Here is a 17,398-nt window from a genome sequence, read left to right as displayed (position 1 = left end):
CAGTTATATTCAAACATTCAAAACAGTTAATAGAAAATAATCCCACAACAGTGGGAAATAGCAGAGCAAAAATACCGAAGCAAAAATCATACCCAGCAGAACCAGCCAGTGCATTCAAGCGAGAGAACAAAATAACCTATCGGAACGAATACATATCAAACACTTATCTTTAGACATGAAGCAGAAACAGAAAATTGTCAATTAGGTTCGTTAGTTCCGTTACCATTGAAAGTAATCCAACCAGTTTCCGTTCTCAGCTAGATACAATGCAATAGTCTTAAAGTCTTGCGAATGTGTGTAGAAGCTGTGTATGGATCACAGCAGAACCCGCCACAGTGGCAGAAAGGGAAACCGAAGGTATTATTTCCATACAAATGCACCACGGAGACGCGTAAATTAAATGTTCCCCCCAAGAGAATGGTTCACCTTTTTATCTTAACCATGCTTAAACGTTCCACTGTGATTGACGCCACGTGTACAGTCCCAAAAACGGTATGAACACTAATGTAAACCGCACAGCATTTATGCAAAACGAAGCAACAACGTCTTGTTCTCTACTCGATATTTCGCTACAAATTTTTAACATATGCGTGTGTGTGTGTGTTTTTTACAGCTGTGTGTCGTTTTTAAACCCGTTCGTCCCCATTTTCTCCAGTTTTCATCTTTTAGGCTTGTGTATGATAGCTGCGTGTAGCGAGCGGACGAGAGTGCGTGGCAAAGGGTTGGTGAACGTCGGGATAGGCTTGCTTAAAACTGTTTTCGTCCATTATGCGGCACATCCAATTACACATTATTAACAAGGAAAAAAAGGAGAAAAAAAAATCACAAACACTCCCAAACACACACAAACACACACATAATATTGATTGAAAACAATACAATAAAATACCCTTGCTGATATAATCGGTTCTTATGCAATGAATACATATCGTTATACATGAATATATAAATATACTTATATATATACAGATACATATATATATATATATATACAGATATACTAACGTTGCGATCATTAGAGCCGCAGCAGAAGAAAGAGGAAACTATTGAAAGGAAGAAAGAAAGAGAGAGAAAAACATAAAACAAATCAATTCCAAAGTTGCAAACAATCCACTCTAGGGTAAGGAAAGCAAATGGAAAGGAGTGAAAGTATCGGTATCGTTAAGCTATGGACGAAACAAAAAGAGAAAACTAATTAAACCCCAAAAAATCCAACAACAACAACCAAAAAAAAGAACAAAACCAAACAAAAATCTTAAAAGGTAAAGGAAACAAAACCTTTACGTAAATTCATACTGGCTGAGGCATTTTGAACTTTTAATCTTCTACACACATACACACAAGCTAGCACACAAGTACAGAAGTACAGACTTAAAAATATAAAGTTTTCACCCAACTAATTATTCAGTGTGTGTGCGTCTGTTGAACGAAATTGCAGAAGCGAAGAAGTTATGGTCGAAAAGAAGATATTCTCTGGAAAAGATGGACGATGCAAGCTGTTAGTAATATGTGTGTTAATATCTCCACTATGAATTGTATCAACGGTGAAGGAAAAGGATTCTGGTGAAACATTTCCCATCGTTTCAAGTTTTCTGCTAAAACGCTAGAGAACCCAACAATCCCCACTATAGTGTGTCTGTCTGTCTGTTCTTGTTGGATGCTCTCTCATAAGGCGAACGCAATTACCAGCTACCGCCAGAACCGTTTGAAATGGCTTCGTTTCGTTTCAGACCCGATCATGCCGAGCCGTTGATGTGTGGCGAACACATGTGTCTGGATGAAACATCTTTTCCAACTGCACAGCAGTGTGAACATTGAAAAAAGTCACAAATATTTCCATTCAAAAACGATATTCAAACGCGAACCACATCAAACGGCTGAAGGTTGGATCTATCGAAATGAAACGGTTCATTTTGAATAAGGTTCTCTTTCTTAGGCTTGAGCGAGTTACAAATTTAAAGATGTATGCTCGATACGATCCCAGGCATTCCACATCGTGTCTCGGCCCTCTTTGGTGAGCGTGTTTGTTTGGGCCGACGAGGTCGGGAGCCCTTCTTCACCCTTGTAGTTTGGTCGAACGAAATCGATGTCCCATCTCGATACTCTGAAAACCTTCCAGTCAGCCCCACACCCCCCCACCAAAAGACGACGGCTAGATGGTCGCTAAACGGACCCGGCCACCAAAGGAGGCTGCAAAAGCGATGATCGAAGCAGCGATCCTCTAACGCTGCACCGGAAGTAATGCTATAGCCCTTATGCTATAGAGTATGATCATGAGTGAGCCGCCCTGAGGTTGAGAAGAAGTGAGCGAGAGGTGATGTTGATGATGATGATGATTTTAAAATCAGAAAACATATCAGTGTACAAAATCAGTTACACTTTCACTAACACTGCACACACACACATACATACACACTCAAAAGACAGACAAAACACTCACAAAACAAGCTGTTGTTGCTAAGCACAAGTAAAGGAAAGTGCACCCGATCCTATTATAGAGACATATCAAATACACCTGCATACAGAGCAAAGAAAGAAGAGAACGAAATGAAAAACGAAAAACAAAATGTGAACACTATCTAATTCTATTCAAAGCCGGCTTGCAAGCTAAACCAAACTTACTGAATAGTGGGAGAGAGAGAGAGAGCAAAACATGACGAAGGAGAAAGAGATATATAGAGAGAGAAGAAAAAAAACAATTGCACATCGCATACATATCAACTAACTAATAAGATAAGACACTTGAGACTAAGCTGATTTACAACTGAATCGCACTGAAGATCCCACTCTGCGACCGTGAACGTGAACCTTGCTATATAAGAAGAATGGTACCGAAACCTTACCTTACCTTATGCCGACCTTTGGGCCGACGTTCTACGCACGATTTCACACTACCTTGCTTTACACTGTTGAGCTGATGGTTTTCGTGATCATGCGGAATGAAAGAGAAACATAGATCATATTCATAATTTTGAATTTTCTGCAGTATAGTCTTCATCCACATAGTATGCGCACTGTAACGTTTGCTTAACCCTTTCCAACGAGAAAAAGGAGCACCCCAATAGTGTGGTGTGATTCTTGCGTACAACGTGGGCACACACAGGGCGCAACACACTCCTTCCCCCCCTTTAAAAGAGATAACAAATTATGAATGAATGAAAAAGAAAAAAACAAAAATAGATACTATATGTGTACATCTCTTCAACTACCGGTGTAGTTTATTTAGAAAATCCGATCCGAAACATTTTCAGCTCCACCTCAAGTTTCAACGTTATTCATCTGTTTTATAAACCTAAAATGATAAAAAAAAAGTGCAGAAAGGTTAGTACAATCCTCTTCAAGAGCTAGAACGATATTTTAAGACTTAAAATTTACCTCTGTTTCAAGTTCTATCGAACCATAAGGAACACCATTAATGGATTGCAGTGGAGTACTTCTCCTCGAAGCCCTTGATAAAATCGATTAGCTCCTCCGTCATCTCGTTCAGATCGTCTATCGCACCGGCAATCGATTGGCGCTTCAAAGCACCCGTCTGCTTCGACTGGCTTCCAGCCGAGCGGCCACTCCACGGCGTTCGCTGTCCCTCCTGCTGACACAGTTGCTGTTGATTCTGTGGCACAGGAGTTTCATCCACACTGCACCGCAAAGCGGCCGGCGAAACCTCCGACTGCGTTGTCGTCTTCAGCGAGCTCCCGAATCCCGAACCTTCCACCGCCGGCATAAAAAATGGCGTTGAGCTGCTAACCGGACCGGTCATGGCGGATCGATTCCGATCGATCGACCGCTGTATCTCCAGCATCATCCGGGCACGCTTGGGTGAAGTCATCGAAAACAGGGCTGGCGATGTACGGCTAAAATCGAGATCCTTCGTCACATCGTTATCATCTTCCACCGTTAGCCGCAGCTCGTTCTCCCGAATTTCACCGCTATCGTCCAGCGTAAAAGCCGTTTCGTCGATGCAAATGCCTTCGACCAGTTTGCCATGTTCCATCATCACAATCGACTCGTCTGCCGCTACTGAAGATGATGATGGTGAGGCAGGTGTCACTAGCTCACTTGCACGACTAAAGCCCGATTGTTCTAGTTCTACCGGCAGACTGTTCGGCCATCGCCTGTCGCACCTCCCTCATTGGTTGAGCTCAGCGGCGATTGAATGCTGCTGCTGGGTTTGGAGCCGTTTTTTGCTCGCCGCACGACCGATATTCGATTCCGGAACTTATTATTGTTTCTAGCACAGTCGCTATCGTTACAACCACACACGCGAATTCTATACTGTGCACTGAGTCACACTGTGAGGTTGCAAGCGCCCTTTATGTGGATTCGATATTTCGTTGCTATCGGCAACGGTTGCCGGCAGCTGCTACTGTTTTATTACAGAATACACCGGCAAAGTTCAAATCAGTTCATTGGAGCACATGGTGTGGTTGGTATAGTAGAATCGCAAGCGATGGTTCGTGAATACGTGTGAGGTTAACTTATTAATTCCTGTTTGTAAATTAAATTATAACGCAAACTATTCGAGGCAATAGCTTTTTACATTTCTACAAAACAAAAAAGGAGGAACAAATTGCATGTTTAAAAATGGTGTAAATTTATTCTTGTTTACCTCTAGCTAATCCTATTCAACCTCCAAACTAACCGTGATATAATCCGGCCAACGCTTCCTGAATGGCTCGCAGGCAGGAAATGTTCGTTTGGAATCCTCCCGCTTTCTCTGCCAAATTTTCAACTCTACAAAAAAGAGGAACATAAATTTACTTCGGAAAATCTTTAAAAAAAAACCCCTCAATTTACTACTCACCGTATGTGTCTGATGTAGCCGTTGTTGATCACCTCCTCCAGCGAGGGCGGCGCCGGTCCATCCGTTTCAAAGCCTTGCGGTTCGTACACGTACAGCGGGCCCTCCTCCAGCTTCGGCACGGCCAGGAAACCGTGCTGACCCTGGAAACCGGTCGCAATGCCGGACGAGAAGTGTGTATGCTTGGCGACCGGTGGCGGTGCGACCGGTTTCGGCAGCTGTATCTGGGACTGTTCCGCCTTCTGCGTGAACTTGTCCACGATCGCGCTCGCATCCTCGTAGCTTGCCATCAGCGAATCGATCAGCTCTTCCTTGTTTTTCGTCTTCTGCTTCCGGTTTTCCGCCTCAATCATCGCCAGCTCCTTCCGCCGCTGGTCGAACTGCTCCTTCTCGTACTCCACGATCTGCTCCAGCTCCAGCTCGTCCTTGCTCAGCTTCAGCTTGTTCTTCATGATCACGTCCCGGTTGTCCCGCTTGTACTGCTCAATGCGTTTGTTCGTGTTGATGATGTCGATGTTGTTGCACAGATTAAACACCAGCTCCTCGATCATCTCCAGATAGTCGTTGTACTCGTCCAGCGAGCCGAAGTCGTCCTCCTTTTTGTTGAAATCCTTCAGGATGCGTTTCCGTATCTGCACCTCCTTGTCGACGTTCGAGTCCTCGAACAGCTGCACGCGGAAGTTGCTCCGGCGCAGGGCCACATTGCACTCCGGACAGGAGCCGGACCCTTTGAGAAACAGCAGCTCGACGCAGCTTTCGCACAGCGTGTGGCCGCACACGTTCACCATCAGCTTGAGCGACGGGTTGCGGTATTTGGTGGTTTTGCATCGCGGACAGACCTGATCATCCATGATGGTTGGATTTGTTTGGTTGAGGTTCGGTGGATCACGCGATCGATTTCACAGGAAAGTACTGCTTGTATGGCTTTTCCGCTTCTAAAAATTATATGTAATCAAACAACTTTTCGTACAACAACCAAAAGACTTGAAATACTAAAAAAATTAAGCAATTACGAGCACGCTTCGACGAGAGCGAAATTTATTTACATTTGCCGCAACAAACACGGCGGCTTCGATTCAGAGTGACCAGAAATACCGATTTATCTGTATTCCTACCGATTTTTTATATACCTACCGATTCACAGATGACCGCCCTAAAACTACCGAGTTTCCATTTATCCTACCGAAAATCACAGATATTTGATTTTTCAGTCGTTTAAGCTTAATCTGTGGCGCTTGGGTTGCTGTTTCAAGGATCGCTATCCTCATTTGTTACTTATCGCGCTGATGCACGTTTGTTTGCCTGGCACTTTTTAGTTTTATCCGTTAAAATTTAATGTTCCTAATAAGTAGACTATGTCAGTTGTGGGGATTCCGAGAATTGCTCGTCAAAGAAAATTATTTAAATTTGAATTTGAATCTCGCTGTCCGCGGTTTAAGCTCACCTGACAGAAAAAGAGAATTAAATTTTCAGTCGAGGGGTACCCTACTAGCAATGAGAATGAAAAAGTGTGCAACTTTCAGGCGAGGGGCATGTAGAAGCATGGGGAGACGGTTGGAAATACGCGGAATTACGCGGAGGCGCGAGCGTGTTTTGGTTTCTACACAGTTTTTGCACTCACACAATTACACATGTGTGAATGTGTGCGTTCACTTTCAGCCTGCGCGCTCAGTTTGGTTTTCTCGCAGCGGCATGCGGGTATCGGTGTCTCGCTCGCATTAGTGCAGCGAGTGTTCCTCTGTTCGCTCCCTTTCTTGCCACCACACGAAATCGTCAGTTCAGCTCAAGCGTTCGCCGAGAAAGGCCGCGCGCGTGTTAGCCTAAGTCCCAGGCGATCGAAGTTTCGCTAAGTGTTGAAGTGTTGTGCACATTGAAATGAAGCTGCGCTTATTTTTTATCATTTTTCCTAAATGTGTGATTTGCGTTGCTTCATTTTCATATTTGTTTGCAGTATTGAATATCAACAACGGTATCCATGCAGTTAGGCGACTATTTTAAATACGACGATTTTTTTTAAATAAATAATGTGTGTGGTTCGAAGCTACAGATTAAGCTTAAACGACTGAAAAATCAAATATCTGTGATTTTCGGTAGGCTAAATGAAAAATCGGTAGTTTTAGGAGGCTTATCTGTGAATCGGTAGGCATATGAAAAATCGGTAGGAATACGGATAAATCGGTATTTCTGGTCACTCTGAACACGGCGGGATTGTCGATGACAGCTAACAGCTGTCAAATCACATGAGGCCATGGGCATTGTTCTACCGCCATTTTCAGCTTATTTTCAATTCGTTTCCTTTTTCTAATGCTTATTATTGTATATTTATTATATTCAGAAGTGAATAAAACTCAGCTAATTTGTTTTATCTCTATCTCAGAAATACATAAAATCAAAACCAGCACCTCATTCCGCATGCAAAATCCTTTCAAAACATCGCATCACACGGCGGCACTGTAACCGCTGTACAAATACCGCACATCGGCATTGACGTTTTGTTTGGCGTACAGCGGTACTGTTTGTTGCGTCTTCGCATCGGCGGCTTCAATGTAAATAAAAAGCATTCTCACAGCTGTTTGCTGCAAAATTACGAAGCATTTTCGGAAAAAGAGCTCCAAATTAGGTAAGTTGCTACCTGTAGAGCCACCAAACAGTTATTAGTAGGACAATTTCATTGAAAAGTGGTGTTAGAAATCATTGAACTGAAAGCGTTTCGGAACCAAACAAAAACAATCGTGTGGAGGGCACAGCGGGTAGGGCGAGTTAACAATTTCGCTGTTGTTATCAAATCACGGTTCTCGCCGATTCCCTTTGGGGGGAGAGCAATCGACCGTCCGTTATCGCCATCGTCCGTGCTACCTCTCGCTCTATCTCCCATTCCTGGGTTGCGATCAATCCAGTCGTGCACGGGAATCCGCCGCCGCAAGCAGAAAAATCGGCCACCTCGGGACCGACCGAAAAACAAGTCGCGTGAGTTCAAAGCCGCATTCGGATTTTGCGTATCAAGCATTTTGCGATTTGTTTGCTTCCTCGGCTACATAATACATTCGTACGCGGTCGAGGTAGCATCGAAAGCAAGTGCCCTAATACCATTCGAATAGTATTGATTGATTACGACTTGGCGTGCTTTCGTAACGCGAAATTTGGATAGAGGGATAACACCGAAAAATTCAATTAGCGGAACTTTTCAACAACGGTAACGAGCCTCCTCATCATTGTTCCTCAGAAGTGGTAACCCATTTGCGTCGTGAACCGGGGTCCATCCCCGACTGGAAGTAAGATGAACCAACGCTACCTGTTCGTGCTGTGTGCGGTACTGCTTGGCTGCTGTGCACCGTCCTCGGGAGTGTTCTTCAACCACGGTGGCACCTATTTGGGATCGCTCAAGCATCTCTTCAGGAAGTACTCTCATATGCGCGAGCCGGAACGCCACCTATCGCCAGTTGTTTTCGGTAAGTTGCAATTTGTTTTTTACTTTTCCAATCAAGCGCGTGCAATCAGGCGCAGGTTCTTTGTTCGAACGTGCAAGCCCGGGAAGAAGGGACTGGAACGTTTCGGAAGCACGCTTATCAACCGAAACGCGAGGCCGCAGTGAGTCACGACCCAGTGACAGAGAAGTAAATAAATATAGCAAATTTGCGTAAATGATCGCGCGATGATCGTACCACGTACGAGACGGGGAAAATGAATGGAATGGGCCTTCAACAAAGCGTAAACATGCTGGCACTATGTTGTTGTTTATGGCGCTGACTGCCTGGTCATAGGCTTTTTGTTCTAAGCAGGTCGTGTACACAAACTTTAAACTAATCGTTATTTTCTTTATCGATTGGATCTTGTCAACTTCATTCTTTTCCGATCGTGCAGTACCCGGAGATGGCGGTAGCCAGATGGATGCAATCATCGACAAACCGAACAAGGTTTCGATCCTGTGCCAGAAACACACCACCACGTTCTTTAACCTTTGGCTGAACAAGGAACTGCTGCTTCCCCTAGTGATCGACTGCTGGATCGACAACATTCGCCTCGAGTACGACAATGTGACGCGCACCACGTGCAACTCGCCCGGCGTTACGACGCGCGTGCCAGGCTTCGGCCAGTCGGAAACGGTCGAATGGATCGATCCGTCGCACGCGTCGGTCGGTGCGTACTTTGTCAACATCGCCAATGCGCTCGTTTCGAACGGGTACGTGCGGGACAAATCGATCGTTGGCGCACCGTACGACTTTCGCAAGGGACCGAGTATGTATTTGAAGATGAAGTGAGAAGAAAGAACTGGGTTTTACAATGTATGTTCTCCTCATTCCAGCCGAAAATAAAGAGTATTTCCTGCAGCTAAAGTTTTTGGTCGAGCAGACGTACACCATTAACCACGACACACCGGTCACCTTTATCGTGCACAGCATGGGCGCCCCTATGACACTGCACTTCCTGCAGCTACAAACGGCCCAGTGGAAGGCAAAGTACATAAAGCGCGTCATTTCGCTTGCCGGTGCTTGGGCGGGCAGCGTGAAAGCCTTGAAGGTGTACGCAATCGGCGATGATCTCGGTGCGTTTGCGCTGAGCGGTAAGGTGATGCGTGCCGAACAGATCACCAATCCGTCGCTCGCCTGGCTGCTCCCATCGCCACTGTTCTGGAAGCCGAACGAGGTGCTCGCACGGACCCAGTCGCGCGTATACACGATGGCACAGATGGAAGAGTTTTTCGAGGATCTGGAGTACCCGAACGGGTGGGAAATGCGCAAAGATTCCCTGCCGTACACGCTTAACTTTACCGCACCCGGTGTGGAGCTGCACTGTCTGTACGGCAGCAAAATCAACACTGTTGAATCGTAAGCAGATTTTTTCCTTTAAAAGCGTGTATTTTACCTATTTAAACCTTTGTTTCGTACTTTGACAGCTTGGATTATCAGAAATCGTACGATCTGAGCGGCACACCAGTCCTTAAGATGGGCAATGGCGACGGTACGGTCAATTCTCGTTCGCTGGAAGCTTGCCTGCAGTGGACAACGCAACAGAAGCAAACGATCGTTGCCAAAGAGTTCCCAGGGGCCGATCACATGAGCATTCTGGCGGATGTGAACGTTATCGAAAACATCGTGAAGCTGCTCCTGTCGGACGTTGCAAACTGAACAGGACACACCCCTACACATACCGCTCGTTTCGAAAGAGGATGTTTTTTTGTTTCTTTGGATAGAGTTACTGTGGTGCCATTATTTGTAGACTACTTCCCGCTCGGAGGATCCTTTCCCTCATATCAAGAAGACTTCGCATACCCAACTCAACGCAAAGACTCGATAGCTCTAATGTGATGTTTAGTAGCTTGATTATTGTTTAAAAGTGTAGCACGTTTGCACTACCAGCCGGTGTATTGCAAACGACCACCGCCATGAATCTCAAACCACAAATGTCCACAAGACGGTGCGCATTTACCGTAGCACCTTAGCCTTGTTCTGTTAAAGCAGTTCAATAAAGCAATTTGAAACCAAAGTTTTAAACGATGAAGCCCCTTTTTGCACTTGAAACACACACACACACGAACTTGATTTTGATTACACAATCTCTCACATACGTCACAGTGGAAATGAGCGCTCAGCATTTTCAAGGTACATCATGCGGCCAATGGGAGAGGAATTGGAAACGCTTTCGAGGAGGAGGAGAAAAAAGAGATCCCAATCCGTCAATTCTGTCACGATCCAGTCGCCGTGTGACCTTTCTCTTGCAATGTCGTGTCCTGCTAGAACTAACTGCGGGAAGAACGCGGGGAAGCGCTGATTGCGTACCGGTTTACGTAACATGGTCAAAACAATCCATAATGACGATGATATTTCCACTGTGTCCGGCTTAAATGCCAGCTCCGGAATAACTGGAGATGGGCGAATGTGTTTGGATGATGGGAGCTTGGAATACGTTTCTATCTAGATGTAACAATGGCATTAGAAAATGGTGTGCCGGGGCATATAGCATAATGATAAAACCATTTTTTGCGTAATAAATAGTAAGAAGATCTCTTGACGATTACTCCTATTACAATTGTGAAAAGTTATGTCAATCAAAATTAATTTTACCAGCATAAATAACGTAAGTTAACACAATGAAAGATTTTAAGTAATGTAATTCGTATTCGTTAATTATACCAATAAAATCAAATAATCAAATAATGTTCTGGTAATCAAGAGCTCAACGAATGCGTAATGTGTAATATTCTAGGTTCTTGCTCCATTTTCATCGCCCAGTCCCAAAGACACTGCTTCCCATACACTTGTTTGACATTGTTTTTATTTCGATAAAAACATCTATTCATACATTATAACATTTGTAATATCGTTCGCAGTGTTCCAAACCTCTCTTAGAGTCTTTTTAAGCCATAATAGAAGGTAGGTTTGTACCGTATTATGTTTCTATTATTGGGCACCACTATTCAATATTAAACCGTTCGTATAAAATTGAATATAGGGATAGCGAATCGATGCCTTGTGATTGGAATCTCGGCATCATCTACTCCATATACAAGAAGGGAGTCAGGTTTGACTGCAACAACTACAGGGGTATTACGGTGTTGAATACCGCCTATAAAATATTCTCCCTGATCCTTCAGGATCGCCTTGTCCCGCACGTCGAAGAGATAGTCGGAAACTATCAAAGAGGATTTCGAAACGATTTCGAAATCAACCTCTGATCAAATCATCACCATGCGGCAGATCTTGGAGAAGATGGCTGAATACAGACACGACACATACCATCTCTTCATTGACTTCAAAGCCGCATATGATAGCATAGCCAGGGTAAAACTGTATGACGCTATGAGCTCTTTTGGAATCCCGGCCAAACTGATAAGGCTAGTTAGAATGACTATGACCAACGTCACTTGCCAGGTGAGGGTGGATGGAAAACTATCAGGACCTTTTGCTACCACCAAAGGTCTGCGCCAGGGGGACGGGCTTGCCTGTCTCCTATTCAACCTGGCGCTAGAGAGGGCCATTCGCGACTCGAGGGTGGAGACTACGGGAACCATCTTCTATAAGTCAACCCAGATCCTGGCATACGCTGATGATATAGACATCATTGGTCTGCGGCTATCCTATGTAGCAGAAGCCTACCAAGGGATCGAGCAGGCGGCAGAGAGCCTCGGATTGCAGATAAACGAGGCAAAGACCAAACTGATGGTGGCAACATCAGCGGGCCTACCATTAAATAATCGCAATCTACGTAGGTGTGACGTGCAGATAGGTGAACGCACTTTTGAAGTCGTCCCACAATTCACCTATCTTGGGTCAAAGGTCAGCAACGACAATAGCATGGAAGCTGAGTTGCGCGCAAGGATGCTGGATGCCAACCGGTCATTCTACAGCCTGAAAAATCAGTCCACCTCAAAGAACCTGTCGCGACGGACGAAGTTGAGACTATATAATACCGATCTAGTACCAGTACTCACATACGCCTCTGAGACATGGCCGCGTTCGAGAGGAAGATGCTCAGAAGGATACTTGCTGCTCTGAATGCTCAGAAGGCCCCGCATGTGTGGAAGGACAATGGAGGCGCCGCTATAATGACGAGCTATACGAGATGTACGGCGACCTCACTGTCGTACAGAGGAGGCGTGGCAGGCCCAAATTGAGGTGGCAAGATGGCGTGGAGGCGTCCGCCATTAAGGCCGGGATAACGGACTGGCAGACGAAGGCGCGAGACCGTGAGCGTTTTCGGACACTCCTGAGGCAGGCCAAGACCGCATAGCGGTTGTAGCGCCGGATAAGTAAGTAAGTAAGTATAAAATTGAATGATAAACAGGAGTTTTCAATTATCAATTTACCTATAAATGCAATTGAATGTAAGTTGTGTTGGCAAGAAAATATGATTATTTGGGAAAGCATTGGACTAAGTAATTATTATTTAGATAAGGGCCAAGTTTGCAATCAAAATTCAAATGAATAATTATTGCAACTATTCCAATTCTCGTTCTTCGATCAATTTATCTCAAGATATTGAAAATTGTGTTCCAAAGAAATTTTAAAAAATTTATGAAATCAAACAAAAGTTCAAATATTACACAAAATTTTAATATCTAACTTCCTACTAAAGTCATTAGATATTAATTTATTAATCAAACCGTCTTTGCAATTACAAACCATCAATCCGCAGGCATTGCTGTGCTAACGACTTCCCATTAGCAAATCAAATCCGCTTGTCGCGTGCATCCGTTTTCCAGCTAACCATCCATCACTAATCACATGTTCGCTGACTTCCCCAAAATCCCCACCTAAAAAAGTACAAATTATCAACCCCAAATAGAGCTCCCGTATGCCTAAAATCCCTCCAATCTCCCCCAAAAAAACCCAGAGAGAGAGAAAAACATATACATTTCAGCGTCCTCCCAACTACTACACGTGCGGGCAATGGAGAGGGCTTTGGCTGTAGTAAAAATAGCACGTGTCACGACCTATTTGAGGGCAGAGGGCAAATTTTAGGCATACACCATAAGCAACGTAACCCCGTGCCCCTCATAATAATTCGAACACGTGGGAAGGAGCACAGATCAACCAACTCCATCTCCCGTTCCGGGGTTCTGTCCTTTTTTTCATCCTTCGCCCTTAAAAGCATCCTTTTTAGAATGAAAAATCGTACGACAGCGCATTGCTCTCGGTCATTGCCATGCTTTCGCCGGCAGCGCTCGGGGCCACGTGGCCCCGGCTCGCAGCGCATACACATACGCAGCGCGTATAATCCGTCCCCGGCGGTCGGTATCACGTGGGCCGCAAACGTCGCGGCTGGAAATGCAATTTTCACAGCAGTGCACCGCAAAGCCGGGCCCCTAGCAACTTCCTCGACTCCCGTTAGGAGTCGCTCTAACGGTCGGTGGCCGCGCAAATTACGCCCCGCGTATATGCGTATAAAACTGTGCGTGTGTGTGCGATTTTTGCGCCGCAGCGCGCGGTAATGGAATTTCCGTGTTGCATTTTCCCGGTCGTGGAACTTTTGCGCGCTGAACCCGAAACAACAACCACCTGTAGAATGCAGTCCTTCAGTTGCCCAGTGTTCTCCGTACTTCGCTTTAGTGCAGCTTCCCTTTGGGGGAAAGGGGGAAAGCAAAAAAGTTCCCCTTTTAAAACTGGCAGTGGAAAACTACAACCATTACGAACACAAAACATGTGTGGTAACGGGTTTTTAGTGCGGATAAAAAAACAAGGACAAAGGTACCACGAGGAACTGCTTTACCTAACCACCTTGGTCGGTTTCAGCCTCTCGCCACTCACACACACACACACACTTGTTGCCGCTCTTTGGGACGTCGTCCATCAGTTATGAGCCCTGCTGTGTGGCAACACAAAATGCGTCGCAACAAAAAGCACCCCATTCCCCAAAGGGTAGGAAGGAAGGGAAGGGACAAGTTTCCGACGGCTGGCAAAACACAAAACTTTCTCCAAACCCCTGCATTCCCCTGTCACAACGGATTGGCTCGTGTATTTTGATGAACCACCGTACTCCGTGTTATGATGGACGGGTATCAAACGGCGAGAAAAGTCCTTGGACTGTGTATGTATACGAGGGGACCATAATAAAGGACACGCATGCGACGAACGGGGAAGCACACTCAGCACAGCACCATCTTCCGCCCTTTTTTCCTGCCATTTTCAAAAACAAAACACACGCACACACACACAGTAACTCCGCCGTCTGCCGGGAACACCGGCGTGAGACGTAATAGGAAAAGTTTTTCGTTACACGGTTATGTTTTTGCCGACTTCCCATGGAGCTCGAAGCTGCCGGTACTCGGTACTCGAAGCCTACCAAGGTGGTACCGGTTAGGCCCCCCGTTTTGGGACACCTCCCTTTTTGGATGCTGGGGTTACGTGAATGTGTTTACGAACGATCGTTGATCCGTTTGATCAATAACGCTCGGCCCCGTTTCCGCTCCATCCGCTTGTTACGGTCGAAGGCGCGTAATTCATTTGGCGTCTTAATAATCTAATTTCAAGCATTTAGCTGATTGCCTGTTCGATTGCTTCCGGGAAAAGAATATCAATTAAAATAAGAACAAGTAAGAGAGGCTGTCAATGTGCCGGATTACTTACCGTATGTATTACGAGCAAAGGTGGGAATTAACTATTGTTTAATTTAAAAAATTATTACAATTTATTCTTAAGGCGTTAAAAGAGTCTTTAAACATTACTATTTATTTATTGTTATTATTATCAGTTCCGTGGTTCAGCCGTTAAATCCAAGATACAAATAAAATGATTTATTTTAATGTACAAATAAGATGAATTCTTACAATTTTCAAAGTACAAAACAAAGTACAAAAGTCGAGCAACAAGATTGCGCAAGAAAAAATAGTAGATTTGATCCTTAGCATCTCTATGTTCCTGACCTCTTCTGTACCATTCATTTCTACGAACCTTCTAGATCCCTCCGTCCTCGTCCTCTATTAGCCATCCCTACTCGTCGCTTGTACTGTCATAATGATACCTTGCTAAACTGCCTCAGATAGTTTAATAATGATTCCGACCATTTCAGCTTTACTTGTTCTTTACATTCCTTCCGTTCCCGCCTCCAAGCTTCCTCTTCTTCCACTTTAACCACCTAAATAGTGCAATCCTTTTTGTTAGCAATCAGCCGTACCGGCGAACTCGTTCGTTCCTGGGAACGTTCGCCGCGACGCTCATTTTCACTCATTTCATAGCCTTCCAGATCAAAAATTAGAAAACCGTATAGGTTTTGCACTGGCCAACCTAGTGGTACAACCCTGTCCAGTCATGAGCGACGAATGTTTCTTGTCGAACGAGTTCGCCGGTACGGCTGAATTACTCTTCACTAATTAACACTTTAAGCGCCGTGTCATATTAATTCGCATGACGGTTTTGCTCACCGTTCAGTTTTGCATCTGACGCTCAGTGATTCTCTTGAGAACGAATGAGGTAGGAAAGAGAGAACGAGAACGACATGTGCTACGCTGCTTATCGCAATGAAACAAAAGAGTGATAACAATCGCACGAGAAACTGTCGCTCTCATCGCTCTCTTGCCATGCGCAACGTGCTCACTCAAAAACTGTGACGTCAGGCTGGCGGTCAAAGTGTTAAAGCTAGGCGTTAGTTTATAAGTGTTGTGGACAGACCGCTGCCTCATCCTGAGGGCTCACTGTTGACAGCAGGGCTGTCATCCGGTGACGTCCTCAGTGAGGATCGCGGCGCGAGAAGGACCAGTCGTCCTCTCCCCGCATTGCGTGTGTGTATGCGTTATTATTTATTACGTGTTATTGTATAACGATACCAAAGATAGTTGTTAAATATATATTCTGTTTGTGCCGTACACCACCGTCTCATGTTTGTTTTGTGCGGACACAACAATAACAATAAAACTTTTAATATTTGTAAAGCCTTCATGGCGTTCAAATTAATTGAAATAAATTTAAAAAAAAATACTTCTGACCCTTTCAAAATTCACTAGTTTTACATATTGATAGTCCCACATAAATAACACACGGATTGAATTTGTAGGAGCTAACTGGTGTGTTAGTTTATCGGAAGCAAACAACTGTTCAACGTACATCTTGAGATAAGCAAGCATTACATGTCAACAAGCTAATAGCGTGCCGCAAAACAACAACAGACTCACAAAGACCTGGTCACACAGACTTATAGCAAATCTTGACCACGCCGGAGCAGAGCGGAACTCTGTGATTCAATTCCAATCCAGATCGTCGCTGATCATATCGTTAGCTTATACCGTGTAGTATTAACTCTAGTATTGAATGTAGACAAGACAGTGTAACTTAATCATAAGCCATATTAACCTTTCGCCATGAAGAAGAACAAGAAGAAAACGAAAACGACTCCAGGAAAACCTTCAACTACGTCTTCTATGTTTGAGACGGAAAAATGCCTACGGAAATTTCTCTGGTGTGTCAAATCTCCATCATTTCATCGTGTTTGACGTAGTCGAAGAGTCGATAGCTCAAAGTAAAATGTTATTTTGAACTGATAAAAACTCAGAAATACAATGATTGAATTATTACAAACGTTTACTCAACTTACAAACTCACACGTGGTTAGCTGGAAATATTGTAAAAACAAAACAAAACAATACTTTTAAATCTACAAAATCCTACAAACATTTTTTTTGTCTCGAGCTTCTAGTTCAAGCCAATGAAATACCATCAGTTTGCCTTCGTATTTTTTGTTGTTGTTGACTGGTTTCGATTTGGTGTTGACTAGTTTCAGAGTATTAGTTTTTGAACTCCTGCTTTTGTGATTCCTTTTTTTTTTTTTTTAATTTGAATCAGCATTTTGCGATCAATTTTTTCGACAGTTTCCAAACCCCTTTTCTTGCACACTCATTGCTTTTTACACTATTAACTTTGTGGATACTCATGCCCCAGGCTATCTTTGTTTGTAATCGAATGTAATGTTTCAGAGGAAATCTTATAGGGAGTCGTTATAGACCAAAGAATTGAGTACTTAAAAAAAGGTTATTCAAGTGGAGCAAATTGCAGTTGTCAAACAGTTCGAATCAAAACCGTAGTACTTCGAGTGGGTCGAATTTAGAGGATTGCCTGTTCTGTGAGTTCAATGTTATTGTAATAGAACAGATAAATGTTTCTTCTGCACTAC

At 44.2% G+C, this 17,398-nt stretch overlaps 2 protein-coding genes across 3 annotated transcripts; one reads left to right on the top strand and one right to left on the bottom strand.

Moving 5' to 3' along the window:
- Positions 1-3,192: 3,192 nt before the first annotated feature.
- On the bottom strand, positions 3,193-6,036 carry LOC1279954 (CDK-activating kinase assembly factor MAT1). Its single transcript, XM_319742.4, has 4 exons — positions 4,802-6,036; positions 4,640-4,731; positions 3,376-4,541; positions 3,193-3,292 (listed from the first exon to the last, which is right to left on the bottom strand). The coding sequence occupies exons 1-3, from the start codon at positions 5,647-5,649 to the stop codon at positions 4,534-4,536; spliced, it is 948 nt and encodes a 315-aa protein (XP_319742.4). The 5' UTR covers positions 5,650-6,036; the 3' UTR covers positions 3,193-3,292; positions 3,376-4,533.
- Positions 6,037-7,267: 1,231 nt separating this feature from the next.
- On the top strand, positions 7,268-10,282 carry LOC1279952 (phospholipase A2 group XV). Of its 2 annotated transcripts, none has more exons than XM_061653932.1 (5): positions 7,268-7,418; positions 8,022-8,247; positions 8,660-9,034; positions 9,102-9,624; positions 9,693-10,282. In XM_061653932.1, the coding sequence occupies exons 2-5, from the start codon at positions 8,076-8,078 to the stop codon at positions 9,922-9,924; spliced, it is 1,302 nt and encodes a 433-aa protein (XP_061509916.1). In that variant the 5' UTR covers positions 7,268-7,418; positions 8,022-8,075; the 3' UTR covers positions 9,925-10,282. The 2 variants fall into 2 exon arrangements, with proteins under 2 accessions (XP_061509916.1, XP_061509917.1); XM_061653933.1 differs by lacking the exon at positions 7,268-7,418 and adding an exon at positions 7,574-7,765.
- The last annotated feature ends 7,116 nt before the right edge of the window (positions 10,283-17,398 follow it).

The sequence above is a fragment of the Anopheles gambiae genome, chromosome 3, assembly GCF_943734735.2.
Source record: "Anopheles gambiae chromosome 3, idAnoGambNW_F1_1, whole genome shotgun sequence".
NCBI classification, from domain to species: domain Eukaryota; kingdom Metazoa; phylum Arthropoda; class Insecta; order Diptera; family Culicidae; genus Anopheles; species Anopheles gambiae.
This window is presented reverse-complemented; position numbering and strand designations above follow the sequence as displayed.